This window comes from Volvox carteri (genome assembly GCF_000143455.1).
Source record: "Volvox carteri f. nagariensis unplaced genomic scaffold VOLCAscaffold_13, whole genome shotgun sequence".
Classification (NCBI taxonomy): Eukaryota; Viridiplantae; Chlorophyta; class Chlorophyceae; order Chlamydomonadales; family Volvocaceae; genus Volvox; species Volvox carteri.
In genome coordinates, this window is record NW_003307556.1 from 1772250 (window position 1) to 1799987 (window position 27738).

General features: G+C 56.6%; 3 protein-coding genes across 3 annotated transcripts; all 3 read right to left on the bottom strand.

Moving 5' to 3' along the window:
- Positions 1-78: 78 nt before the first annotated feature.
- On the bottom strand, positions 79-2350 carry VOLCADRAFT_120747 (uncharacterized protein). Its single transcript, XM_002949279.1, has 2 exons — positions 2200-2350; positions 79-1163 (listed from the first exon to the last, which is right to left on the bottom strand). Exons 1-2 carry the CDS (start codon positions 2269-2271, stop codon positions 882-884), a joined length of 354 nt encoding a protein of 117 aa, XP_002949325.1. The 5' UTR covers positions 2272-2350; the 3' UTR covers positions 79-881.
- Positions 2351-6143: 3793 nt separating this feature from the next.
- Positions 6144-13411, bottom strand: VOLCADRAFT_104270 (uncharacterized protein; the record flags this gene model as incomplete). Its single annotated transcript, XM_002949280.1, has 11 exons — positions 6144-7876; positions 8621-8739; positions 8979-9089; positions 9126-9155; positions 9637-9736; positions 10147-10218; positions 10772-10851; positions 11091-11170; positions 12020-12182; positions 12893-13014; positions 13198-13411. 11 exons carry the CDS (start codon positions 13409-13411, stop codon positions 7768-7770), a joined length of 1200 nt encoding a protein of 399 aa, XP_002949326.1. The 3' UTR covers positions 6144-7767.
- A 1006-nt stretch (positions 13412-14417) lies between these two features.
- VOLCADRAFT_89673 (uncharacterized protein) lies at positions 14418-27520 on the bottom strand (the record flags this gene model as incomplete). The annotated part of the gene is made up of 15 exons (XM_002949281.1): positions 14418-14828; positions 15809-16000; positions 16338-16555; positions 17493-17691; positions 18024-18313; positions 18973-19150; positions 19214-19321; positions 19540-19656; positions 21388-22347; positions 22860-22907; positions 23447-23513; positions 24180-24253; positions 24740-24746; positions 25314-25564; positions 27515-27520. 15 exons carry the CDS (start codon positions 27518-27520, stop codon positions 14418-14420), a joined length of 3126 nt encoding a protein of 1041 aa, XP_002949327.1.
- Between the last annotated feature and the right edge of the window lie 218 nt (positions 27521-27738).

Here is a 27738-nt window from a genome sequence, read left to right on the forward strand (position 1 = left end):
TTTCACCTCCAGCTCTGAGGAGAAGGGGCGGGCCTGCGTATAGCCTTGAATATAATTGCATCTCATGGTTATGTAGAACTGAGCGGCATGTTTACATGTGTGTGTGTGTCGTCATTATGGTCTGGGTGTATATATACGTATGTGTGTGTGTGTTTTAAGATGTGTACGAATAACATGATCCAGAGGTCCAAGGGCCCATGCCGAGCTGACCTGCTCATGCGAGCGCGCAGGAGGGCTAGAGGGCTCTTCTACTCGAAAGCGAAAGCCTACCAAGAAACCAACCACAACGTGTACAGGAGCCTGTCGCGGCATTTTAGCGTCACGTGTGTGCGCGAAAGGGCACGGCACGTCAATAGTTTACGGCCCCCCGCCTTTCCTGCATTACATCCTGCTCGAGGGAGCCGTTTAGCATAGCTTGCTACGCCCGTGAAACAGGACAGTTACTAAAGAGGGATAGGCAACCCTAGAGGCGTGTGAGAGGGGAAATGTGGACCATGTATAGCCAAGCGGGACATCGTCGCCTCGACAAAGCCATATTATTGCCAGTCAACCACCCTTAGCATGCTTCATCGCAACACGTAGACGGCATGTGGGACTTTGGGGAAAAAGAAAAAATTCGTATACCCTTCGCAAACCCGCCTCCAGCCAGCCAGCTCAAATTACTGTACATCCTTAATTATACAATATCAACAACAAGCGAAGCACCTGAAAATCAGCTCCAGGTATACTTCAGCCCAGACACTATCAACAAGGACTGTGATTATATTACAGGCGGTGCACACTGCATACTACAGCAGATACATCGGCTGAGCGCTGCACATACACTTAATAGACCAGCTAGCAGCAGCAGCAGCACACATCGCCATCTCTCGCCTCAGCTCCTACTTGTACGGCCAAAGCTCCCCCACGTCGGCGGCATTCTTGCTGCCCCGGAAGCACCTGTGGCTTTCCCTGCGACCCCGTTCGTGGCACAACAGGGCCTTGCGCTCCTTACGCTCCAGCCGCTCTACTTGCTGCCGCAGCAGCTGGTAGGCCTCCGTGTGGCGGCCGGTCGACCGCAGCTCCCGCTTCAGACCCATGGGTCCGCCCTTTCGCAGATCCACCAGCGCAACGCTGCCGGCACAGCGGTTGCGACGGGAGCCGCGACCCACCCTCAGCTTGGCCTGCAGCGCATCGGGCGCACATACATACATAACTACACAACTGCATATACACACATACACTCGTGTGCCATTCTCGCCGGTTTCTGTCCGCAGCTCAAGTTCAAAGTTCAAGGATACATACATATGTACATACACGCAGATATATAGACACATACATACAAGCATATATGTCAACAATCCATAAAGTCGCAATGTTGTTGCACAGCGTTTTGAAATATGTGGTGGGGCAGTTTGCCTGTCTAACATCGCCCCGGTGCTCACGTAATCGTTGCCACCAACGAAAACAGTCATTAGTTGGGTTAGTTAGTTAGTTAGTTGGCAAACTAGGTAAGCAGGCATGTTGGCAGGAAGGGCTTCACCTGCTCCCCGTAACACCGTTAAGGCATTGCTAAACAAGCAAATCGGAAGCTGGGCAGGCAAGAAAGCAGACCAGAATGCGAGAGGGGGTGTAGCAGCTGACCGCTGAAAAGGTCTCTCGAGTTGCTGGCGGTCGCGCTCTGCGCGTATTTATAGCACCGTACTGTGTACCGGCTGCTACATTCCCCCCCCTTTGAAGGGAACCGTCCCGGGCCCTTAGAGCCTCGTATACCGCCAGCCTGTGCCTACCTTCACCTACCCTCGGGCAGTGGGTGGTCCAAGCCCACGTCACGTCATGTGCCGGCTCACATGCGCCTAGCCGTCTTCAGATTTTTCAGGCACAGAGACAGTCCAGTCGGTTCAGCTACTTTTTTTATAATTTGTGCGATATTCGCTCTCTGAGTCGCCACACCCGAATACCACTCGAACGTGATCGGTGGGGGTTGAACCGACGACTTCAGGATCGTGATTTTTCACGAGGTCTCGATACCAAATGTAGCAGCTGACCGCTGAAAAGGTCTCTCGAGTTGCTGGCGGTCGCGCTCTGCGCGTATTTATAGCACCGTACTGTGTACCGGCTGCTACAGGGGGCATCCTCTGACGGCACACCGCGCCTCGCCCTCATCCCCTCCTCCCACCCGTTCCTGCCACTCCTCGTCGATCACCTACGGCCACCCACCTCGAAGTGTTCCACCAAGTCCAGGAAGTCTTCCTCGGACGCCAGGTCCCTCCCGAGGCCAGACGCCTTCATCACTCTGGGGCCCTCAAGCTGCTCCCTCTGCTCGTCCCGCTGGCCCCGCTCGTGCTGCGGCTGCTGTGGTGGTGGTGGTGATGTTGGTGGTGTGGAAACGGCAGTCCGGTCACCTGCAGGTGCCCGTACAATCCGTACACGTCGCCACGCCCGTACACGCCAGAACCAGGATGCATATGCACCTTCCAAGGAACGCTACAATGCTTACAGACCTGTAACATAACTGACGTGCAAAACTGTATGCGAAGTGATTGTCTTCTTTCTCATCAAGAGCCTCATCAAGATCCTTTCTCCCCAATCTGTCGTCCGTCCCACCTGGCCTGTTCTAGCCTAGTCTGTCCAGTCTAACTAAGCGCTAAGCCGAACTCTGCATGTAGCCCTCTAAAAGCCCCCTACATTACCCGGCCCCATAAGTTACCAACCGGCATTAGTATGAGGACTCCAAACCAAGCGGTTTTACTGTCTTGAAAGGGACGCATGCATACTGCTGGACGCTTTATTTGGGGGACTTGGGGAAAACTATTCAACATCAACTGCTTATGTCGATGCGTTATGTGTGCTAATTTATGTCTGCGAAACAATGCATTCGTACCTTTTAGTAAGGCCATGGTGACCCCCACGGGCGGCCAGCGGAGCGATGCGTACGGCATTGACGGCTTCGGCGGCTGTGACGGTGTCGACAGGTACCCACGGCGGGCCCGGCAGCTAGGCTTCCGATTCTTTGCTGGAGTGTTATAAGGCCCCCGGCGCGGCCTCTTGGACGCTGTGCAGGACGCCTGAATGGGCGAGATGTGGGCGTAACGTGTAACAGGAAATAAGTGAATTCTACGAGTCCACGAGTCCTATTCAAGGTAATCGCGGTTCCGGTCAAGAGCAGCATGCAGCCTTTTAAGGCTCGGCGTCGTTGCAATTACCACGCCAGGAACGTAGCCGCAGCATTCCCACATGCAGCCGCGTCCTAACCTCAACATCCCAACCTCCAACCCAACTTATATTGGACCTGGAAAGCATGTGCCCCTGCAGACTGCATATGAGCTTGGTGGTGCACTGCATAGTGAGGAGCTGCGAATGTCTCCACAGCCGTACGCCAACAAATCTGCACCTTTTCTTTCTTTTGCGGCGGTGATGGCTCGGTGACGGCCAGGGCGCGGTCCAACAGTGTCGTCAGCAGCGAAGTGGTGGGGCTCAACTCGCCCAGCTGCCCACGTTTTTGCGCCAAGCGTTCCAGCTGGGCTTGGGCGCCGCGCACCACGGCTTGCAGCTCCGCTGCTGACTGGGATGAACCGGTTACCTTCGTACTCCGAGACGGGATGCTACAATAGGGCAACGAGGATAATGGCAGGGACGTCGACGCCTTCAGGGAGTTTGAGGGCGTAAAGGTGCCGTGACATTACATAGCAATATTTTTTCTTAGTCAATCAAAAAGAGACCGTATGGTAGGTACCGTGAAAGTCGGGGTTTAGGGGGAGGACCTTAACTTTCGACACAATCACGGTAAGATTTGGGAGGTCACGGGTCATGACGGCTTGCCTTGTAAATCCGTCGTCAGGAGACTCATTGTCTTTGCAGGTTGTGCACTCTCCTTGATCATGAATGGCCTTGTATTGCGCCGTTGGGAGAGGTACCGTAACTGGAGCGTCAGCCGCTGGGCATTTGGATTGTCTGCAAGTGCAGAGCTCGTCGGACTGCAAGCTCCGCAAGGCACCAATAATATGATGTTGAGTCCCAACAAGCGAAAGTGTATTGAGCATGCCTTCAAACACAGCTCGATACTGTCGCGTATGGAGAATGCATGGCTTCATTGTGTAACGTCTTCAGGTCAATTCAAGCTTCAACTATTTACCAACCTCTCGTAGGAAAAAGAAAGATCATCACCTTGTGTACTTATACTTCTTGGTTGCTTCCATGGCCTTTGGCCCTCGTGGACTTGAACGTCCCGGCAGGTGACGATGGTTTCGGGCCCAGTTTCCAATTGCACAGTCAGCAACTTTATAAGGCATAGAGCCACGATTTCAAGCCTCACGCAGCATATTATTATCTTTCAGCATATTAGCTTTTTAAACGTGGCATCCCTGTGTTGGCGCCTTCGAAGTTGCGGTTGTCCGTTAGCGCGCTTCCAGAGCTTGTAGTGACCAGGCATCGGCAAAACGAGTATTCATAGTTAGGGGAAGGGTCCACTTCTGTCATCGTTCACTGCCGGTTCTAGGGCGGCCCTTCGGGCCGTAGACGGTCCTACTTCTGCAAGCGGGTCAGCTCTGTTTCAGGGGTTTTGGTACGGCCCGAAGTGCCCGAAGCGTTTTCTGATGTCTAGCAGCGACATGTGTTTTGGACAACCCAAAATCCTTACGAGGAGGATCTTGCAGTGATCCCGGGTTTGTTTTGATAAAGCGTTCGCCCTAGGGACAGGCCTGGACGCACTCGCGCACGGATTTCACGTCGAAAGCATGCCGGAACCGCCTGCTTCTCACTTCTTACACCTCGTCCAGTTTCCATGCTCGCAAGCTTCACATGCAACAAAGCATCTTCTCGCACTACTCAATACCTAGCCCATAAATGCTTTAACTCTGCGATGTGGGTCGAGCCGCTGAGCACTTGGGAAAAGTCTGCCACCAGTTTTGGGTTGGAGCCTGGTTAATGTCTCTAGTGCAGTGCACGGCCAGCTGGCCAGCTGGCTCTACTCTTCGTGAGTCTGGAGAGGCCACTGTAACAACCACATACCCACCAGTTGTTGTAAGGGCGCTTTAGCATCAAGCTCCTATTGCCGATATGCACGAGGAGCAGAGTGAATGCCAGGTGAATACGACGGATAAGTTTCGTCTGTAAGCTCAGAGGACGGCGATGGAGAACTAGGCATGCTGGGCGCGTATGGCCCCGGCGAACTGCAGCAACCCATTGGTGCACTTCAAGGAGGCAATCGGCCAGGCCATAAAAAAGGAGCCCCATAGTACGGACGGGTAAGTAGGTGCAAGCACGAGAACACCAAGGGTGAAACAAACCTTGCCAGCTTGGCGGCATCTGGCGCGATTTTTTGTGTAAAAGAAATGCAACGGCATTATTCCTTTCTCCAGTGACATGTCGGCGTGTCCCTTGTCACAGGAAAACGTCCTCCAATGTTACCTGCTGAAGCCGTCCTCCTAGAGTTAACTCTAGTACTGTGCTAATATGTACAACAAACAATGCACAGCAGTGATGTGACAAATTTCCGTACCATTGCCCTTCGACACGAAAACCTCTTTCCGCACCCTATCCATGGGGAACGATAGCTGGGGGGGCCTTCTCTGCGCAGGTCCTCCAACCACCCATGCCAACCCCAACCTCATCGCTGACTCAGACACCATCACCACACTGTAACACTGTATTCCGTGGTCTAGTCATAACCTAGGATTTGTCTCCGCTGCACGGCATCTCTCCTCGGTAGCGCTGCAACCGCTTCATAAGCCCGCCTGCCTGACCCCGACACACACCACACACACACACACACACATACACACCTCCACACACACATACACGCACACACAACTCCCACCTCCCAACACACTCACCTTCCAGCACAGCCTGCCAACACACACACACACACCTCCCAACGCAAAATGCGCATTGGTGGCTGCTGCCTGCCTGCCGAACCTCCCACCACCTAAAATCCATCCCCTTCGTCCCTACTACGTTTTCTTTTTCCCCCCCAGGTCCTTCCCCCGATATCTAATCCTCTCCCAAAAACAGCTGATGTCTCTAAACGTTCTGTACGTGGATGTGTGTGTGGGGGGGGGGGCACGCCCAACCTGACCACCGGATAACCCGGAGGCCTGACATACAGACCCACACCTTCGACTTCTCGTCTCCCTCCTCCTCGTCGTATGTTCGGAGTCTTTTAGTCCACGGGGCCCTAAGGCGCTTCACCTTGTTGGCATAGCCCCTCAGGAGTAGTGCACTAAGTTACTTACACGCTCTCCTCGCGCTGCTGGGCGCACGTGTCTAATAACTCGACGGGGGTGTCAAGACACGGTCACACGCACATGAGAGCGCGCCCGCACTTCGAGGCACCCTGGACCTTGGCCCCACCGCCTTCCCGCCACACAGTAGAAAGAAGAGCAGCTTTGTTGAAGGTGAAGAGGAGGATGAAGAGCAGGATGAAGAAGTTGGGAGGATAAAAAAACATGAGGCCCGTGATTCCGATACGGCCCGAATTATCATCGTCTGGTGTGAATCATATCTCACATACCTCACTGTTAACAGCAACAAAGTCGGCCCTGCAGCAAAACATCATCCGGGGCCGGAGACTCTCTCCATCAGCCTAAAACGCCGTACGATTCGTCCACGCCGTACTGTCCGGCATAAATAACCCACCTTCGCCTTTCATGGCAACCTTAGGGTTTTTATATCCACTAGTGCAGAAGTGCATCCTTCGCTGCAACCAGAAGAATACAGCATGCCGGCCCTAAAACAGTTCACATTTCGCAACAGCGTTTTCCTCGCCATACTCCATACAAATGAATAAGCGTAAGGGGGCCCCTATGGCAGTTCTAACCATGTGTACCGCACAATTCCAAATCCTTGCAGCATGCCGTACCATCGCTGCACGGCCATATCTACAGAGGGACGTCCCGTTTGCGTGACCGCACGCATAGCGGCGCTGGATGCACGCACGCGCGCATTAAGGCTAACGGCACATGAGTAGGGAAACCTCCACGCACACACACACGCACGCATGACGCAACAAGACCTGACCACCTCGCACCCCACCACCTGACCACCAGCAGGTGCGTTGAGCCAGGTGGTCATCCAAGAGCCATTACAGACCAACAGCCAATAGATCACCTTTTTCTTCCTCCTCCTCCTCCTGCTGCTGCTGATGATGATGTGCTACCCGTGCTGAAAAAGAGAAAAATAAAAGAAGAGTCGGGTCGCGCTGATGGGCGAACCACCACCAACAACAACCAAGCATGTGAATCAGACGGCAGCGAAAAGCTCTCACGAACTCACCCAGGGCATTACCGAGGGTACCTCCGTCACGGGGTGCCACTCCGAGAAACCCGCCAACCCGTCGACACTCCACTCCAAAATCCGACGCAACTCTCTTTTCCATTTGCTACATCCGCCAACCCCTCAGCCCAACCATGGTTGAGCTGAGCTCCCTCACCGCTCATTCCAACACATATTCGCTCCCCCGCACACAGCACACGGCAAAAGCGCGACCGCATTGCCTCCCGGCCAGCTACAACCGAAAAAATGCGGTGCGCCGTGCGGGTTTCCCTGACGTGAGAGCAAAACCCAAGCCGGCGCAACCGCGGTTCCTGCCACCAATATCAACACCAATATCAACACCGATGCCGTGCAGCTCGACGACAAAGTGCTCCAGACACTCCGAGTGCCTGGGGGGTCGCGCGGGGTCGAGTGAGCTGACAGGAACCTGTGTGTTTCGCGGCCCTCGCCGCCATCCTTCAGCTCCCCCCCCTCCCGGGAGCAGCTCGTCAGCTCTGGGTCCTTGGACCCGGTTGTTTAGCCCATCTTGGCGGGCCTCGCAGCGAGCTGGGTGTTGTTGACTGTGAATGCGAACGACAGTACCGCGGAGGCCGTACCGCCCGGGTGCGGCTTGCCGTCGCTGAACCTGCGGTATGGAGGGGATGGGTTGTTGGGGAAGAAGGGGGAAGAAGGGGGGAAAGACGAACCACGAACGAGTGAAGCTGCTGCCGAGGAAGGGGGAAGGGGGAGGTGTAGCCGGGGGAATGTAAGTAGTGGTGATGGTGGTGGTGGTAGTGGTGATGGTGGTGGTGGTAGTAGTGGTGATGGTGGTGGTGGTGGTAGTGGTGATGGTGGTGGTGGTAGTGGTGATGGTGGTGGTGGTGATGGTGGTGGTGGTAGTAGTGGTGGTAGTAGTGGTGGTGGTGGTGGTGGTGGTGGTGGTGGTAGTGGTGATGGTGGTGGTGGTGGTGGTGGTAGTAGTGGTGGTAGTAGTGGTGATGGTGGTGGTGGTGGTGATGGTGGTGGTGGTGATGGTGGTGGTGGTGATGGTGGTGGTGGTGGTGGTGGTAGTGGTGATGGTGGTGGTGGTGGTGGTGGTGGTAGTAGTGGTGGTAGTAGTGGTGATGGTGGTGGTGGTGGTGATGGTGGTGGTGGTGATGGTGGTGGTGGTGGTGATGGTGGTGGTGGTGATGGTGGTGGTAGCGCTGATCCGGTACGTCGTGCAGCATTCACCGGGTATCGGAAGACGTTATGAGCGTACGTGTGTGTATGTGTGTGTATTTTCACGACGTACACACGCGTTCTTGTGATGTATCAAAGGCAATCGTGTCCGTGGGTCGTCTGCATGTGGAGCAGGTGCAGAGTTTTCGTACAGCCGTACATTACTCACGTGTGTCGTACTCCTGGCAGCCAGGGGATGATGTCAGGGAAGGTGGTACCCGGCTCAATGAACGAGTCGGTGCGGAAGAAGAAGACATGAACGCCATCTGTGAGCTTCGTGGTGTCGATCTACGGGTGGCAGTAGCAGTAGCAGTAGCAGTAAGGGGGGAGCTGCAGAGCCCCATACATACGAACAAAGATACAGACAGACAAGCAAGTAGACAGGCAAGGACGGAAAAGATGCTCAACTGCGCACAACCTAAGCGCTCATATACAATGACCTACACACCGTACACAAAAGTACAGCAGCAATGTACAATGTACGACACGAAGGACGTCCAATTTTTCGCCATCTAGAAGCAACTTACCACCAGGTTTTGGTATACCATGTCATTCACGTCCAGCTGGATGCTGCCTAGAGAAGGAATCCGCATGTTAGTGGCTGGATCCAGAATGTGGAACCTTGGATCCACAGTCACCTGTCCGGACGCGTCACAAGGCAGACCGGGTCGTACCATGCACCCACGCCGCAGCAGGTGATGCACCTGCGCGATCGCGGGCGACGACTAGGGACTAGGACAGGGGCCGAGGCCGGCCCCATGTCTAACGACTAGGGACTAGGACAGGGGCCGAGGCCGGCCCCATGTCTAACGACTAGGGACTAGGACAGGGGCCGAGGCCGGCCCCATGTCTAACGACTAGGGACTAGGACAGGGGCCGAGGCCGGCCCCATGTCTAACGACTAGGGACTAGGACAGGGGCCGAGGCCGGCCCATATGTCTAACGACTAGGGACTAGGACAGGGGCCGAGGCCGGCCCAATGTCTAACGACTAGGGACTAGGACAGGGCCCGAGGCCGGCCCAATGTCTAACGACTAGGGACTAGGACAGGGCCCGAGGCCGGCCCAATGTCTAACGACTAGGGACTAGGACAGGGCCCGAGGCCGCGAACATCACATATCACATATCGCATCACAATGCCATATGGCTAGGTACACATGTACATGTAGCGCATGTCGGACTTACAAAGGACCTGGTCACCGGTGCCACGACGGGACGGACTCGGTTGTAGATGCGTTGGTCGAAGGACATAAGCTGGCGGATGGTCCAGTTGCCAGAGAGGGGTCTGGGCGGGGTAGGGGGAGGGGGGAGGGGAGGAAGGGGGAGGGGGGGTGAAAGGGGGAAGGGGGGAGGAGGGGGGTGAAAGGGGGAGGGGGGGATGGATAGAAAGATGGCAACACGCGCTCGCTACGCAGTCGGTGGAGGAGGCACGATGCAAGTGAAGGAGAAGCGGGAATGCAGGGGGCCAAGGAAATGATGAAGAGAGTGAAAAGGGCGGGGGGAGAGAAAGGGGAGAATGGAAGAACCAGCACGACCATCACCATCACCATCACCCCGCGAGAACCGGAACCGCCACTACAGTGCATCATCACTACTCAACAACACGCCGGAATACCCCTTCTCTCCCCCCTTCCCCTTCTCTTCCCCTCCCCTCCTCTCCCCGCCCTTTTCTCTCCCCGGCCCCCGTCTGCTTACGAGGTGGGGAGGGCGTCCTTAAACACCGTCATGCGGCTGTAGCTCCAGGGGAAGTCGTTGAAGCCCGCACCTCTGAGGGCGGAGGGGAAACCCCCAGCGAAATGACAATGGGAGCCGGCGTAGGCGGGGGGGAGGGGGAGGGGGAGGGGGAGGGGGAAGGAAAGCCGGGCACCGCCGATTCAGGAAAGGCATGAGAGCGTTACTAGGGCATAGTGTGCGGCATTAAAAGGGGGCGCTGGAGAGGTGTTAGAAGAGAGCCAGGAGCCCTTAGGGCAGGAGGGAGGACCGGCTCGAGGCCCGGGGGCGATGTGTTGGCAGAGGAGAGGTGGTGGTAGAGTACGGGCGGACGGACTGCACATTGGACGCCGGGGTCAGGGGGACGAAAAACCCACATAAAAGGATTGAACGGCAGGAAAGAGGACAGACGTACTGCCGCAACTGCCGGGGCGGTGACCCTTCAAGTCACACCCCCACTCCCTTCTGCCACCGACGTCCACCTCCCCGCGTGCACCCACCCACCTACCCGCACTCCCAACTCACCCCCCAACCCCTCCCAACCCCTCTCCTGCCACCCCATAGCCACCAGCCGCCCTCCCCCCTCCCCCCTCCCCGCATATACCCCTACATGGTGGGGATCTCGGGGAGGAAGTCGGGGGCGACGCGGGTGGGGCAGGCGGGCTTGCCGTTGCTGTAACGAACCTGCGCCTCGGAACGAAGGAGGCCAACAAACGGGGTGGGCGGAGGAGGAGGAGGGTCCGCGAATGCCGCAGAAAGGAAGTAGGGAGGGGTTAAGATGGCGTGCAGCAGTAACCGCGGTGATAATCGCGGCTGCAGCAGTGACAGCAGTAGCAGTAGCAGCAGCAGTAGCAGCAACAACACACACAAAGCTGCCAGCCATCCCACCCCAGCTGGTCACCCGCCAGGCCCCCTCCTACCGCACTTACCATGAAGCTCAGCTCGGGTACTTGCTGATAGCCGCGACCCAGCGACAGGTCGGGAACGATGCCGGGCAGCAGAGCCGTATCTGCGGGAGGAGATGACCCCGTACAAACGCATTACATATATGTAACAAAAACATACATACATACATACATACATACATACATACATACATACATACATACATACATACATACATACATACATGCATACATACATACATACATACATACATACATGCATGCATACATACATACATACATACATACATACATACATACATACATACATACATACATACACACACACGAACGATAGGAGAATGGGGAAGGGAGGTCAGGGCAGGGCAGGGAGGGCTCCAAAAGGGGGTTAAGTGGGTGCCCAAGTCACGAGAGGGACGGGGAGGAGCTAAAGCGGATGGGGTGGGCGGGTGAGGGTGAAAAGGAGGGACAGGGGGCCGGGGTCAATAGGTTGTCGGACTGCGACGGCATGCAGCCCGTTTCGTACCACCCCGCCTGACACCCCCCGGCCTACAGCCCCCGGTCAGAGATCTCCTCCACCCCACCCCACCCCACCCCACCCCACCCCGCCCCACCCCGCCCCACCCCGCCCCACCCCGCCCCACCGCACCCCACCCACCCCGCTCTATCATCACTCGGTTACTTGAGGGAGCTCTCGGAGACCTCGAGGTGGTCAGGGTCATAATCCGGGAGGTGTATCCCAGGGGTTCCCGGTCCCCCTTTCCCCCCCTGGAGTCTGCACTCCGACAGCCAGCCATTTCCTGAACCTCTCTCCCCTCTCTCCCGTCACCAAGAGCCACTCATGGATGCAAACAGCTGCTTGGACATGGTTATTCCAATCCCCATACTCAAACACAAGTAGCCCAAACACACACGCCGAAACCCCGCGCAGAGCCGCGACCCCCCCGCCCCACCTGCCCGCAGTCTGAGTGGCGCCACACAGTCCTGGGGCACCAGGCGGGTGTCCACTGTGATGCGGAAGACCCGCATGCAGGTGACGTTGGCCTCGGGACAGGACCAGTCGATGATGCCGGTGCTGCCGATACGGTGGTTGGTGGTGTCAGTCACGATGCCGGTCTGTAGGGGGACCCGCGTGAATGAGGTAGGAACAGGTAGGGGAAGAGGAGTTGCGCGGGCGAGAGAGGTTAAGGTGGATAGGTAGAGAGATGGGCGGAGTGACCAGTGCGGGTAGCGGAGAAAACGGAGGGCAGGGGACATGTGTATGGGGATGTGTATGGGGATGTGTATGGGGATGTGTATGGGGATGTGTATGGGGATGTGTATGGGGATGTGTATGGGGATGTGTATGGAGATGTCCGGTGTGGTGTGTGAGGCGGCGGGGACGGGAGGCCAATGCGATGACGGAAGCCGGGAGGGGGCAAACAGGAGATGCGGCGGGAGGGGGAAGGGAAGGAAGTTGCTGTGTTTCTGCGTGGGGTGTGTGGAGCGTGTGTAGGGCTGCAGCTTCCAGCCGCCACAGGAATGCGTTATTGCGGTTCCGAGCCGTGTACGACAGTTGGACGAGCTGTCAAGACGCTCAGTTAGCCACGCTCTCCTGCACCGTCCCAAAACTAACACATCCTGTGGCCGCCAGCCCCCGGTAAACAAAGCCACAACGCAACAGCAACCCTTATGCGATGATCATCCGCACGAGCTGAGAAGCGCGGCTTTGGGAGATTCGGGGGAAGGCCGATTATGTGGATGATCAAGGTTATCCTATCCTCATCATCGTGCGTTTGCTATCCGTTTGTCTATTCCGTCGTACTGCTGTACCACTGGTGCCGTACCGAATTGCTAGGAAGAGGAGCCAGGAAGTAAATCTCACGCATGAGGTAATCTGGGTTGTAATGAAGCTGGGCGAGGATGTCGAATACGACGAATCCGCTGAGGGTTTGGTTGTAGGGCATGCCTGGCAGGGGAGAGGATTTGGAGGGTGGAATGGGCGGGACGGGATGAAGGGGGTTATCGGACAACGGGAACACGGGCATATGGCAGCAGGTACAAGATGGTACCGGCGAAAGGACAGCACCGTTGCACCCAGCTGCTGCTGGCGAAGTGCTCATTCTTAGGTCGCGGATTGTGTTTAACTTACATGCGCCAAGATGAAAATGCCGGCTGTCCGATGACACATTCAAGCCTGCGTCCGTCCACCATTGCTGTGCCTCGATCCAAAATCGTGGTTCAGGCCATCCCGAGCAGTTCCTAGGCTGCGTCAACATGCGTTCTGGCGGAGGCAGCGACTGCGCGAGGGCTGCCTGGTTGAAAACTGCTGCCAACAAAGAAGCTAGGAAAGCCAGCACAAGCATTTTAAATATTCTTCTTAGCATTGCCGGTGTAAAACAGTGGCAAAAGTAATTAGCCAATGACTTCTGGTTCGCCGAACGTAGCAAATAAACGTACGCGGTACCTCGCCAAAGAGAGAACCTACGACCCTGTCTACCTTGAGAATCAAAGTACCCTATAGCCTCTATTCAGGTGTATCTTCAGAAATGATGCAGTAACCTTTGCATAATGGCTTTGATCTCGTCAGTCGCCTTTGTGGCGGGCGTGAAACTGTGGAGCAGTTGTGTATAACAATAAATTATAGATTATGCATCTTTCCTACACGCGCGGAATACGGAACTCCTGAGGGACATGCTTGCACATTTAATTGGTGCAGAACGCCGTGCACAAGTAGTTGGTGGTTACGCCCGCCCTACACTGTAAAGCAGAAGCGGACCATTGCCAACGCAGCGAGGGCAGATACTAAAGGAGTCAAGCACAAAATACGATATTTCTGAAGATTCTTTAGCAAGAACAAAACCATGTACCGACGCTGCACCTCGACCGAAGCTAAATGCGTAGCTTCCTTCACCACGATCGAACCGTATCGCCGTTGCACTTATTCCTCGGCACGGTTAAGCCCGGCACAACGCAGTGCTGTTCGAAGGCTAACTTTTCCTACAACAGTCCATGTCCTTTCTGCGCGTCGTGGTATTCATCCTACGGTACCCCAATATTAAACGCCATCGTTATCACATGAAATGTATCTATAGGCAATAGTGCACTTTAAACCAATATAAATATGTTGTGTATTCAAAATATCAAAATCCCACCGGTAATCATTTACAGCCCTACCGCTTGCACAATCGCCGGGGCCCAGTAGCATGTAGCAGTGCCCTTGACCGTACGCTGTCAAGGTAGCCCGCTCCCAACTCAAAATTCCCGCCAAAAAGCACACGAGCAGCAAGTCCACCAAAAACTACCACTGCCTGCCACAACCGCCTCCTAAGCCCCCAACCCCGCCCGCTCCAACCCACCAAACAAACGTTGCTAATCAGCATGTACTTGCCCGTGCAAACCCCCTCTCAAAAGCTGACCGCCCGAACTCCCCCCTCCAGGCAGCTGCCCCTGAACCTGCCCAATGACCCTCGCACCACCCGACCAGGTCCCCCCGCCGCTGCGCAATCGCTGCCGCAACCCCAGCTCCGACTGCCAAAGCAACACCGCGAACGCCGCCCCTGTTGCTAGGCTCATCCGCAGCACAAAATTGAGCGGCAACACCACCACCAGCACCACCGCCACGCCGGCGGCGCTGACTAACGCAACACGAGTGCCGCTGACCAGCACCCGCACCACGAAGCGCAGCGCCGCCTCCACGCCCGCGTCCATAGCGTGGCGGCAGCGGTAGTAGGCCGCTGGGATGGTGAACGCGGCCACGTAGCAGAGCAGCCAGAACGTGGGCTGCGAAGGACGGGGCAAAGGAAAGGACACGCGAACTCAGGGGGTTACCTACCGGTGAAAGCGCGACGGGGAGGGCGAGCCTGGGAACAGGGGGAGAAGTACACCCCGGGGGTTCCGTAAAAATGAAGCGTGAAATCGTTGCGTCACACGTCGCGCGCTCTTTGAGTTTAGAATGCCATTATGAGCTACCAGTTGAAAGCCGGGCACGAGCAGCGAGGGTTTAAAGCAAGGGCGCAAAAAAGGGAGATGCGGCGATGGGCTTGAGTTGTTAGGGTCGCACGTAAACTCCAGGAGAACCCTGGCCAGGGTGCTGCAGAATCCTTTTTCCACTGCAAAGCGGTAATAAATCATTGCATTGCATCATTAGCGATTGTGAACCTCTACGCAGCCGCTCTCTGGTGTCTAGCCCCTGCACCTCACGACGGTCGCCACGGACGCAGGCAATTTCTAAGAAGCATCGTACCACCATTTCCCCTCGCTCTATAAGCACCACCGGGCTCTATCCTGCACACTACACGGGTTGGACAACCTTCTGCGTTTGGTAAGCCCTGATCCGCAATGGCACCTAAACCCCGACGGCGACAGCATGCTGTCCCCTTCGGGAAAGAAATCTACCTAAGCATTTACAAGGCTGCAAACAATTTGTACCAATTTGTACCACGGATATGAATATTGCTTTCGGCTTCCGCGCCTCTATTGCATTCGCGCCTTTGGTATATACACCTCGCAGTGCTCCAGCGCCGGGGCTTAAACCGTATGTAGAGTTCTTCAATGGTTCACATAAAGCATATGAATAAAGCATATGGTGGTCCTTAAAGCAGTGTTTAACTCCCGCATTTTTCTGATATAATCCCGCGGCCCCCTCCTGGCCCCCAGCCGCTCACAGCTTGTTAGTGCCCCCCCTCTGCGGCTGCCTTTTCCTCTCGCAAGGGATAAGACAACCCCCCACCCCAACACCCTCCCCACACACACGCACGCACCTGCGATATGAGCCTGAGCTCCCCTAGCACCATGCCCAGCCATAGCAGCGCCGCCACCAGTGCAGACGTGATGGCACGGCGGCCGCTCAGTAAGGCCCAGCCCAGCACCAGCAGGGCGGCACCATACCGTGCCGCCCCCACTGCTGCCCGCTGGAACGCGGCCTCTAGCCGCTGGTGCAGCAACATGGCCGCCTGGGAGGAGGAAGCGGCAGTAGACAGCAGGAGAACGAAAAACATCGAAGCAAACCGGAAAGTGTTGTGTGTGGGGACGGGGGCAGGCATGAACCATCAAGACCTGCGAACCATTCCATTTGGCCCACCCTGAGGCAACCTTTTTGATCCCCCAAGCCGAGCATGGGTGGGCCCCCCTTTCTCGCTTCTCAATGCAGCAACAACCGGTGATGGCATATGAAGGCATATGTCGACAAAAAGGCGCTGCAACACCGCAATGCAGGGCGTCGCAACCCCGACCCGGCCTTTACCGTGTGTGTGGGTCATATAACTTTCGTCCCCTCACCCCAAGCCCCACCTTCCGCCTTTCCACTTCTTCCTGGTCTAGCGCCTGGCTTGGCGAGCACTCGTCCGCATCGCGGTCCTCCAGCGCCTGCCGATGCTGATCGTGCTGCTGCTGCTGCTGCTGCTGTTGGGTCCGACGGTATGTGCTCACCGCCTCCCGCACCACATTGCGCAGCAGCAAAAGGAAGCACAACGCGAACACCGCTGTGGAGGGCTGCAGCAGCTCGTGACCTGTGCGCGTACACATACAACAACGCGAATTCAGCCTCGGCGGTGTTTCAAGAGCGCATGGCAGCCGTGCGGCGGCGGCGGCGGCAGCGCCACGGGCGATGCACGGTGGCAACGGCAGTTACGTGAGGGTCAGTGTACGGGGCAGTGCCATATGGCATCGCATCGTAGGGGTGTGTGCGGCGCCACAGGGAAATGTGCGCTAGGTGCCTTGTAATGCCCCGGGGTCTGCGATGCCACAGGTTGGGTTTTGGCACCACATTTGAGTGTACGTAAGCTTGCTTGAGGCGGAGTTCGAGGTGAGTCTTATGTATGTATGTATATATGTATGTAAGTATGTATGTATGATCTGTGGGACAGGGGGGCATAACTTCACCCGTGGCCGCTACCCGGCGACACTCTGCCTTCCCCGGTATTTCAGGGCACCCTCATCCAGTCACCCTAGTCAACTTCTCAGTGGATCGCTTAGGTTCCGCACCCACCACCAGCATCCAACGGAAACTGCCGTATCAATGGCGGCCCAACTCCATTCCTGGTCGGCCCGCGAGTCAACTTTATCCCAGGTCACCACCGTCCATCCGCTAGGGGCACTTTACCTTCCACCATCGGAAGGGTTTTCGACCCTGACAGGTCTCGATCCCGGGATCTCCTGGGGGCAATGGTCCGTGCCTTACCAGTAGTGCCTGACCTAATGTATGTATGGCAGGTATGTATTGTAGGTAGGTAGGTAGGTAGGTAGGTAGGTATGTCACCAAAGCTGTCAACAGGCAAATGGGCCCCGACTGCAACTGACGCCTCCGCTACAGCCTCCGCTGCTGCTGAAGACCATTACCAACTGAATAATAACCCAATCTCAATGCTCCACCACCACTGCCACTCGATATCCCGTACGGATTGTATCGTGCCATTGCGTAGGCAAGGCGGCTCGGGGTATGCATACCTTTCGTCAGCTGCCGCACACATACGGCCATGTAGAGTCCCGCTCCGAAGACGCGGCTCGTGCGCCAGGGATTTCGCCAGACCAGGACGTCGCGGACTGCGTGGACGGCCTCCAACGATGGCGCCGCCGAGGGGGAAGCCACAGTACGGTCCACATGCGCCGCGACGGGTTGCTCGCCGCCACCGGCGCTCACCACCACCTGTGCGCGACGCATGATCGTGACAGCCACACCGAGGGAAGAAACACCACGAAAAAATGGAAAAAAAACACTATCCACGAGTCAAAGATGTTCAATCCCACTTGGCCGTCGACCAAGCAGCCAAAAAGCGCCACCGGATACAATCTTCAAATATGCTTTCCGCAGCTCTGGGATTAAGGCCGAATCATTTAGGTAGCTAAATCCCTTTGAACGGCATAACAGAAATCTGTCCCCCATGAAATGTGTCCTGGATGGAGCCACAGGACCCACCCAGTAACAGAAGGTAACACCGCCCGGTAGGCGCCAGGTGCGGTGCCCTGGGCCCGACCCACCTCCCCCGTCTCCTTGAGGCCGCGATCGAGCTCCGTAAATTGCCCTGGTCCCGGCCCTTGATCTGGTGCCATTCCGATGGGGCTGCTGTTGCCGTTGCCAAACCAACGCCAGGGGCTGAGCCCCACCACCATCGCGTTGACCACCGTACCCGATACGCGCAGTGCGGCCTGAGCGGCGTGGGAGGCCGAGCCGCCGCCGCTGCTGCTGCCGCCGCCACCACCTTCATTGATGCCGCCAGAGGCGCTGATGCGCGGCCCGCCACGAATATCATCTATGAGCTCCACTTCGTCTTGTTGCCCAAGGAGGGAAAGGAGACGGAGGAAGGACGAGGAAGGAGAGAGTAGATTTATTGCAGGACGGGAAAAGGATTATTAGAACGATTGAAGCTTGGCGGATGAAGGCAAGGGAATGGGATGGATGAGCTATCGCGCCATGGCAATGCAGGAAGGAGGCAATCTGGGTCAAGGGTACATGGCGTGCCCTGTGCGCGCATGTGGGGGGGTTGCAATTGCCCACACGCTGTCTTGTGTCGCTGGCCGAATTCTGCCCAGGCGGTCACCGCCTGCAGCAGCAGCGCCCCGTGCAGGCCGCGCCCATAGCCTCGCCAGGCACCGGCACCTTTTTGACCGCATCGACACCATTATGAAGGCTGCACGCGGTTTGTCGAGGCTGGACTCATACCGAAATCCGAAAAGGTTGAACTGGTCTTCCCACCTATCTCCACCCATGCCAATAAGGCCCCCATACGCCATGTGTACATGACTCCCGTCCTCCTCCCTAGCCCTGGAGAGCACAATTTTGGTTGGCTGGCCTGCGGAGTGTGCACTCACTCCCAGGCGGTTTTCAAACGGACTTCTTAGCCAGGCACGTGCACAAATGTGTGCTGTGCGGGTTACCCAGAAGGATGGCCAAGGCAATAGCCTGGAAGCGCCATAGAAACTGCCTTACCTGCTTCAAGCGGGACCCCCAGCGAGTCCAGCCTAGATGCAGCAACACCCTTGCTGGCTCGGGTGGGGGGCATAGGGGGCCGGGCGGTGGCACTGCTGCGTAGGCGCCCCCGGCTACCCCACCCGCGGGACACAGTCTGCAAATCCCGAAGCGGGACGTCGTCCAGCTCGGCACCAAGCTGAGGTGGAGGCGGATGTGGATTGTGTCCTGGTGAAGACGATGCGAGGGGAGAGGAGCTGACCGGCAGTGGCGCTTCACGCGGCGGTGAGGCGGCTGCGGCTCCTTGAGCGGTTGTGTCTCGCTGGTCGACCATGAGGTACTCCTCGACCCAGGACGCGACGCCTTGGGCCTGTTTAACCATCAGGACCAGGAGCAGCATGAAAGCAAGGCATCAAGGGAACGCGCACCGTCTAGCTGTGAGAGGTTGGGCAGGTCAGTAACCTGGTCATATGCTCATGTATAGATAGCAAACAAGCGTTTCTGGGAATGGGCGGCAAATGGCATATCGCCAAGTCTTCCCTGCGAAACCCCCCGCAAGGGGTATCTGTCGTAAGCCTGTCACCTCACCTCGGAGACATCGTCTGACTTTCTCCCGACCTTACTAGGCTTGTCTGAATAGCGAGCATGTATGAGCTGATGTCCAGCTCCCGACTCTGCAATCATCGACAGTGAAAGGGCGGGTGACTGCAGAATCGACCCGACACGAGGTAGAGCCGCCAGTGCCTACCTTTAGATGCTGCCAGATGTTTGTAGAATGCAGTAGCCGTCGTCGCGGTGAATCCGCAAGAGCAGACATACAACATTCCTCCTGACCTGCTGTAACTCATAACGCTTGTGTGTAGTATTTCATATTTTGAACGCTTTCTTCTAGCTTCTGTGTTTCAGGTTTGGAGACCTTTTGTTACCAAGGGTTATTCTTCATTTCCATCTCTGAATGTGCATTTCTTGCTGCCCTGGAATATTGTTCACGCTGCAACAGTAGTTTCAATTCCTGGAATCGTTCGTCTTGCTACTCCGTGTTTCCCCGGAGCATGTACGACGCTCAATTCCCCCTCTGTGTACATTCAGGGCCTCAAATGTACTTAAGGAGATGCTTGTGATAAGCAGCTTTCTATATTTAAGTTTGTAAATCATTCCGCTGTACGTGCGCGCGTTGACTTGTGCAATTATGAGCAGGAAGCCGTATGCGTTTTTCTGTGGCACACCGCCATGCTTTCATCGTCGCATCCATAATAATAATACTAGATCCGCTGCCTCTTTAAGTAATTGCACGGTCACATGTTGCATGTTGCATCGGCACTAGGCATCGGTTGGTGGTTAGGATCCTGGCACCGATACTCAGGAACATTGCATCAAGGCCAGGCATCGGCAAATGGAGTATCGCTGGTTTCGGGGACGGTTCCATTTCTGTCATCATTTACTGCCGGTTCCCGCAGGAGCTTTCGTATGGGATGCTATACCATGGGATTGCGATACTATGAAATTAAATGCCTTACCGAACACATGCCAAGGTTTCTCAACACAGAAGGGCTCCGTGAACGAAGAACTTCCTAATAGGATAGTCCCAGAGCGCCTTCAATCCTTGGTGTGTCCCTTTCTCCCTTAGCGTCTTTCGTGCCTTGGCGAGGCCACAGTGTACGGCACGTGTCAGGGCGCTGACCTATTGTAGGCACCATAAAACGATAACAACGTATGCTGCTCCTAAGCAGTGCCGCCTCAGCTTTCGTCTTTATAACGTACTTAATCGCTAATTCACAACGCACCGTCAGATTGTTATGTTAATCGTAACTTCACATGCGCTTGTGAAGACGGCCTTCTCTGCTCACCGCACACCGTGTAAATATAATGGCTGCGGCAAGTCGCTATTTGGCTTCGCCGCATGTGACGACATATGCATCAACAGCTTCAGGCGCGATGGCAGCACGTATCATCCTCGATCACATGTCTTATACCTAAATATCACCTTGCCGAATGCGATGCGCACATCTTTTAACCTTTCCCATCACGCATGAGGTCACAATTCGATCAGTGTCTCTGTTCCTTGTTGGACTCCCAACTAAACGGAGTAATTACTCTACGGTTCCCTTGATCATCTCCTGGACCCCCGGGGCCCCCAACCCCAATAACTCTCAAACAGCATCGCCTGGTGGCAGCACCCAAAAGGCTGAAATGGGAAGCCCCACATCCGTGACGTTGCGCACACCCCTTGCAGCCTGCACGCCAATGGCATGGGAAAGGTGTAGTAGCTATGTCTGCTGGCCCTACTCCCCCCTCCGGGAGACCCGCTCCTCCCCCCCTCCGGTCGGGAAAGTTCCCTGCGCGCCCCGGCCTGATGCCGGCACATGCTGCCCTCATGCCCGCTCATGCGCCCTCCCAGTTACCACACCGGCGAAAGGCGCCGAGGACGCTCCCCACCGCGGCCGCGAGCCCACTAGCCAACGAGCCCATGCTGCCACTGTTGCCGCTGCCGCTGCCGACAGTGCTGCTCTCGCCCAGGGCGTTGTCGTCGCCGACGGGGTGCATGGGGCCGACAAAGGTATTGTTGGTTCCCAAGGCGCCGACATTGCCGCCGCTGCTGACGAGTCCAATGGTGACGTCACTACCGACGTCGTACGACCCGAAGACTGCCGGTGTGGGGTCGCTACCGGAGGCCGCCGGCCGGGGCACTTGAAGCGTGTTGGACGACAGCCCGTCGGCCCGCCGCTGCCGCCGGCTGCGACCGTGGCTGTAGCTGACGCTGAGGCTGCGGGTCCGAGAACGCGATGTACCCTCATTGTTGCGGTTGCTGCTGCTGCTGCTGCTGCCGCCGTTGTTGTTGCTGCTAGTGCGCAGCCCGGGCCCCATGCTTGCTGTCGCTTCTGGCGAGGGAGGCTGAGGCTGCCAGCCGCCATGTCCGTCTTGCAGCTGGGGCTGCGGCTGTAGCACATGGAGCTGCTGACGTATGTACTGCAACGGCTGCTGCTGCTGCTGCTGCTGAGGTTCATTGAGGGGGGTGTCCAGGTAATCGGTGTACAGGACCACGTTTTCAGCCAAGGCGGCCGCAGCGGCATTGGCTTCCGCCGCGGCGGCAGCGGCGGACGAGGCGGCGACTGCCGCCTCTGCCGCCATGCGCGCCAGTTCATCCGCCACCTCGCTCGTGGCCCGGACGAGCGCCCGCGGCGGCGGCGGGGGCGGCGGCGGCAGCGGGCAGGGTGTAGTCGGCGGCTGCGTCAGAAGGTGCTGCTGCTGCTGCGGCTGCGGCGGCTCATGTTGTAACCCATGTTGATGTTGCTGCTGCTGCTGTAGCGCGGCATGGTTTGCCAAGCTGGCGCAGTATACCGCCGCGTCGAAGGCATCCAACCCTCTGAACCGCAGGTCGGACTGGGTGGCGGGCTCCTGTATGCAACACCAACACCAACACCATATCATTACGAAACGACAGAAGGGCCACGAGGCCCGATGGCGGGCAGTGCGAGGTGGCGGAAGGATAGAAGCCGGCGGAAACGAGCAGCAGACGGTTGGACACCTTCATAATTAGAGGTTTCTGTAGCTCTGTACTTCGCCTAAACCCAAGTCAAGACGTGACCAGAGTTAAAAGTAAATCGGGTAGAGTGCGCAGCGCTTTTCGATGTGTAGTGGGACGTGGGCGATGGCGGAAGGAGGTCCCCGTCAGGCAGCAAAGCTAAAGATCGGATGCATGCGTGTGACATCGCGCCATATGAAGAGGTGGTGCGTGTGCAGATGATGCTTATGGCCATCATCAACCTTGATGACTGGCTGATCCACGTGGAGGAAGAGGATAAGTCCCTTTTATGTGGCCATGGCGCTGAGCCCCGTGGCGCTGCTTCCCCGCCATATGTACGAACGCATGTACGAACGCACGTACGAACGCATGTACTGCCACGCACCTTGCAATGGAACACGACATCGAACTCCATATGAGGGGGTATGTTGAGCTGCAGCGGGAGAGTGAGGGTGGATGGATTGGAGGGGATTTGGGGCGGCGAGGAAAGAAAGGCGGTGTGTGGTGAGCTACCCGGGGGAGGGGACTAAGGCCGCACGCACAGTCTGGCCTCTGCGCTCTGCCATGCAGCTCTTTTCGTGGTTCATGGCACCTGAGGATTGCGAGGCGAACCGCCTGCGCTTACCTGGGGGGTCCATCCCCGGTGGCATCTCGCCGCAAATTTCTAACAGGCTATGAATTCGATACCACCTAACCAGCTACCCAACCGACCACCTGGGCACCCAGCAGCCAGCTACTTATTGCCCTGCTCCAATGCCCGTACAGTGTTGCAGTTGCAGCTGGGTATCAGCCCACCGCGCCCCGGCGGACCCTTCTTCCCACGCGGGTTCCTATTTCAGGCGGACGGACGGCGTCCACATCCCTCTCACGTTTCAGGGCCCAGCAGGTCCTCAGGGTCCGCAGCTGTAACGAACCCCGCCTATAGGCCGCATGTATCCCAAATTCCGCTCAAAGGAAACCGATCGCACGTACCAGCTGCCTGCAGTCCTCTATGAACTGTCGGGTGCCCTCAGGTCCAGGTCGTACACGGATCTTGTGGCTGTGGGGGACAGGTGGATACGGCGAGGATGTGGGATGTACGATTGCCGTATGACTGTGCAAACGAAGGCCCGCGGCGCAAGGAGCCCAAGGACCAGCAGGGCATGGAGAAAGGAATATTGAGGTCATAATTGGAGTTCCGTTCTTGACGATAGGGGTAGAGACTTAAAAATAACAGATGCTTCTGCATTGATAACGTCTGTTTCGCGTTGCTTCCCTTCTGGGTTTTACATGGGGCTGATATCAGCGCCGTGCTTTCATGTACAAATTCCCCCCCAGCAGGGACCGGCGCAACAGGCGCCAAAATGGACAAAAAAACAGCCGGTCCGCCCCTTGCCTAGCCGACTCCTGACTTTGTGTAGGCTCTACAAATCGGGTTGCTGAGCCGGCTCAGCTGCCCTGCCAGCGAGCGTCCCCCTACCTCTTTTTTATGTCCATCTCCGAGAACCACCACTGGCAACTCGTACGGCAGTTTGTATGGCAGTTAGCACTCCCCGACATCCCAATGCCCACCCAAGCGCGGGTTTGATAAAGTGACGCCCGTGCTACACATTTCCCTCATCTCCTATCTCTCATTTCACGTCAGAGGCAGCTCTCGGCGCTTTTCCCTTCCCTTCCCTTTCCTTTCCCTTCCCTTCCCTTTCCTCGCCCATCTCGTCTCTGTCACCTGCGGCCGTTGTAGCTGATCCTCATGTAAGCCGGCGGGGCCTCCGCAGCGGGTGGAGGTGGCGCTGCGGAGCCCTCCACCGCGAAACCGGCGGGCGGCACTTGGCGCCAGTCGGGCAGTGGGTCACCACAGAAACGGCACAGCTTCTCCTCCCTGAGCCCCGGTTGGGACAACCCACCAAACCGCCAGCCACACACACGTGCACACGCACATGCACACGCACATGTTCATATAAACATGGATTAGATCAACAAGGAATAGAAAGTCGTGGGGATTGGGGGTTAGGCGGTTGGTGACAGAAAGACCGGAGGGGAAAAAGGGTGAAGGACTGAAATAGAGAGACAACACAGGAGGGGGGACCAGGTCCAGTACCGAAACAATGTGGGATCCATATTGCACTCCTGCCACTCGAGTTCAGTTGCGTCCAGGAAACGAACGCGCGAACGCGCGATCACAAACCGTTTTCCTTAAGGATGGCTTTTTCAGCAATGCATTTATTAATATACCTATGTGGATGCCTGCGTGTACGACACTCCCCCAGGCCCCTCAACCCCACTCACTGTCGGCCTGCGCAGTGCAGCTGCCAGCGGGACAAGCAGCCCGGGTGGCACACCCGCGGACACCTGATCACCGCCACCGTTGCAGTACCCGGTAACAGCAGTAGCAGCAATGCAATAGTAATAGAATGAGGAGCAGCAACAGTAGCAGCAGCAACAGCAGTAGCAGCAGTAGCAGCAGGGTCGGACGCGGGGCAATGGGGCAAGCAACAGGGGTATGGGGCCACTGTTAGTTGGAAGAAATCAGCGGTGAGGTCAGGTCGCATCTCCCATCACATCACCACCACGATCATCACCGTCACCACCACTACCACCACAACCGCTACCAATGGCCGCAACAGCCTAGCAACCGCATCCTCACCCCTTCATCTCCCCCTTTCTTTCCCTCTATAACCCTCACCCACCCTCCCACCGCAGATTCCATCATCCCCTTAAAAAGAGGGAGGGTGTGCCGCCACGCGAATCCTCTCCAGCTTTCCCCCTAGCTTTCTTCCTTACAGACACACACACGATACTCAGACACAATACACACACGATATATACGCAATGGTCGTTAGCCCCAAGCTCACTCAGCTACCTGCACGGGGCCACAAGCGGACCCAGACCTTCCTCCTCGGCACTCAGACATAGCCAGCACACGTCCTCGCTGTCGGCGCCGTCCGCCGCAAAACCCGTCCGCTGCCCCTCGCTTGCTCCCCCAGTCACCTTCCCAACACCCGCCATATCTGACCCCAGCATGCCACTGCCGCCGCCGCTATTGCAGCTGCTGCTGCTGCCAGCGCCGGTACCGCTTTTGCAGTTCTTGTTGTTCATAGCATGACTCGATTGCTGCGGTGGGACGTGAGCCAGGGAGTCCGTTGTGTTGAGCTGTCCAAGGTTTGGTTCGCTGTGCGGCACCTGCTCCTGCTCTTGCTGCTGCTGCTGCTGCTGCTGCACCTGATACTGTAGGTGCTGGTGGAGGTGGCTGAGGTGGAGGTGATGGCGCCGCTGCTGCTGCTGCTGCTGCTGCTGCAGACGCTGAGGCTGGTTTTGCAGATGCTGAGGTGTCTGCTCCCATAGGTGCTGCGGGGGCTCAGAGCTCAGGGAGCTCATTTCAGTCGTTTCGATGTATTCAGCGGGCGAGGTGGATGGAGGTCAGGGCGGGAATGTGCCGGGGTAGCTCCAAGGCGAGGAGGTGATGCGAAGAGGTGATGTGGGTCCGCGACCCAGTCAAACCGCAGCCAAGCCCTGCAGGCCAAAAGTAGCTCCTCCAATAATCGCACTTGCCCCTGCGAAGCATGGATGTTTTTCTTGGCATGGGAGTAGTCTTTATCGGACAGGCCAGTAACGGGAATGGAATAGTGCCAAAATAGGCACCAAACGGGACCAAACAAGACGGTCCAAACAATAAACGGGCAGCTAGCAGGCTACGTACGGCAGCCCGCAAGCCAAAAACGAGCGAGCAGGGAGGCGGGCAGGAAGGCAAGCAAGATAGACAGGCAAGGGTTCTCCTAATTGGTGAACAAGACCTTGCCGTTTGCCCCAGCACTTGCTTCTGAAGCTTTCGATTGAGCGACACTCGTGCACTTGCACGCACGCGCGCAGCTAGAGAGGCTCTCCGTGCGCACGTGAAAAGTCAGCTTGTAGTTGGTAATTGCTTGCAGAGCAGAAGCTGACGAGCCTCGAAGACAAGGCAGGAGATAATGTGTCAAATTTGTTGCACGTATGGTAAGATGCCTTCACATTCACACGGCCAAGGTACGGCCCGTTGAACCGAGTGGCTGCGGGAAGTAGGGAAGGTGACCCCCGGGTCGGACGCAACGAACCCAACGAATTCCATTACGATTTTTGATGCTTGCTCCAAGTTCCCAGTTGTACAGAGCCAAAGAAACCTGTTTCGAAACACAGAATGGCAAGGAGTACTGAAAAAAATAAATAAGGACTTGCCTGTAACGGCCTGCGAGGCAAGCGGCCTAGTAATCAACGAAGGGCAGCGAGTGGGCTAGCTGGCAGGGCAGGCGCTGGCTGGCCTAGCTGCTTAGCTTGCCGTTAAGCTCAGTTCATAGCTGTGCTCGCTCGTGCGCAGATCTTGAGCTAACAGTATGAATGAGGGATCGAGGACGCTCTGGAGTTTCAAAGGTCGGCTCAGCAATGCTGGAGAGGGTGGCTGACGGGTCGAGGTAATCGCGAGGGGGCCGAGGGCTGCTGCAGCCTTTTGCTTGGCACTACAACTAGGAGGGGGAAGGCGTACGAGGAAAGCCCAAGACGACAAGCAGTCTTGAACCGTTTCAAGTTACAGCTCTATGGACAAGCGGTATCTTGGAGGACAGACTTTTCAATGTCCCAAGCTGGCAATGATAATTTTGGCGAGGTTCCCGGGAAAGCGACCAGGGCTTTGTAGGAATCATTAGGGGCGTATGCTGGAATGAGCGATGTCAGAGGCGTCTGCTAGGTGTTTGGTTGATGTGTGACAGGCAGGCAACTAGGGCTGACGGGCTGGCTGGCTGGCTCGCTGGCTTTCTGGAGCTTTTTGAGTGGCGCCCATCGGGAATGTGAGGAAGACACAGAACGAGCAAGGGGGGCACCTGCTGATGGCATCGATGAAAGAAGGCGTACGAGACCGGCCGCCGCAGGCCGTAGATGCGCTGATGGATATGGAATAATTTATTGGGTGTCGACAGGCGACAGCTTCCACCAGCAAACCACCAGCAAACCACCAGCAAACCACCAGCAAACCACCAGCTTCCACCAGCAAACAGCAGCAACAGCTTTCAACAGTAGTATAAGCTGATGGCTTACCTGCATGTCAAAGGCAGTACAACCCGGTGTACAGTACGGGTGGATTATCCTACCTTTCCTTTCGCCGCAAGGGGTTTATGATTTTTACTAATTCCGAAGGGGCCAATAGAAATCTGTCACCGGAGTGGCGTTCAAAGTTTGTGGTGGATGGGCCAAGATCTCCATAGGATGGCCAATTTTTATTAAGATTTAACCTATACTAGTGCTGTCAGGCTAGAGTTTCG

Bases quoted from the DNA above. Each gene is read 5' to 3' on its own strand.
- VOLCADRAFT_120747 (XM_002949279.1), bottom strand. From the start codon at position 2,271: ATGAAGGCGTCTGGCCTCGGGAGGGACCTGGCGTCCGAGGAAGACTTC. The intron at 1,164-2,199 runs GTGGGTGGCCGT...GATGCGCTGCAG, and splicing joins ACTTGGTGGAACACTTCGAG to GCCAAGCTGAGGGTGGGTCG.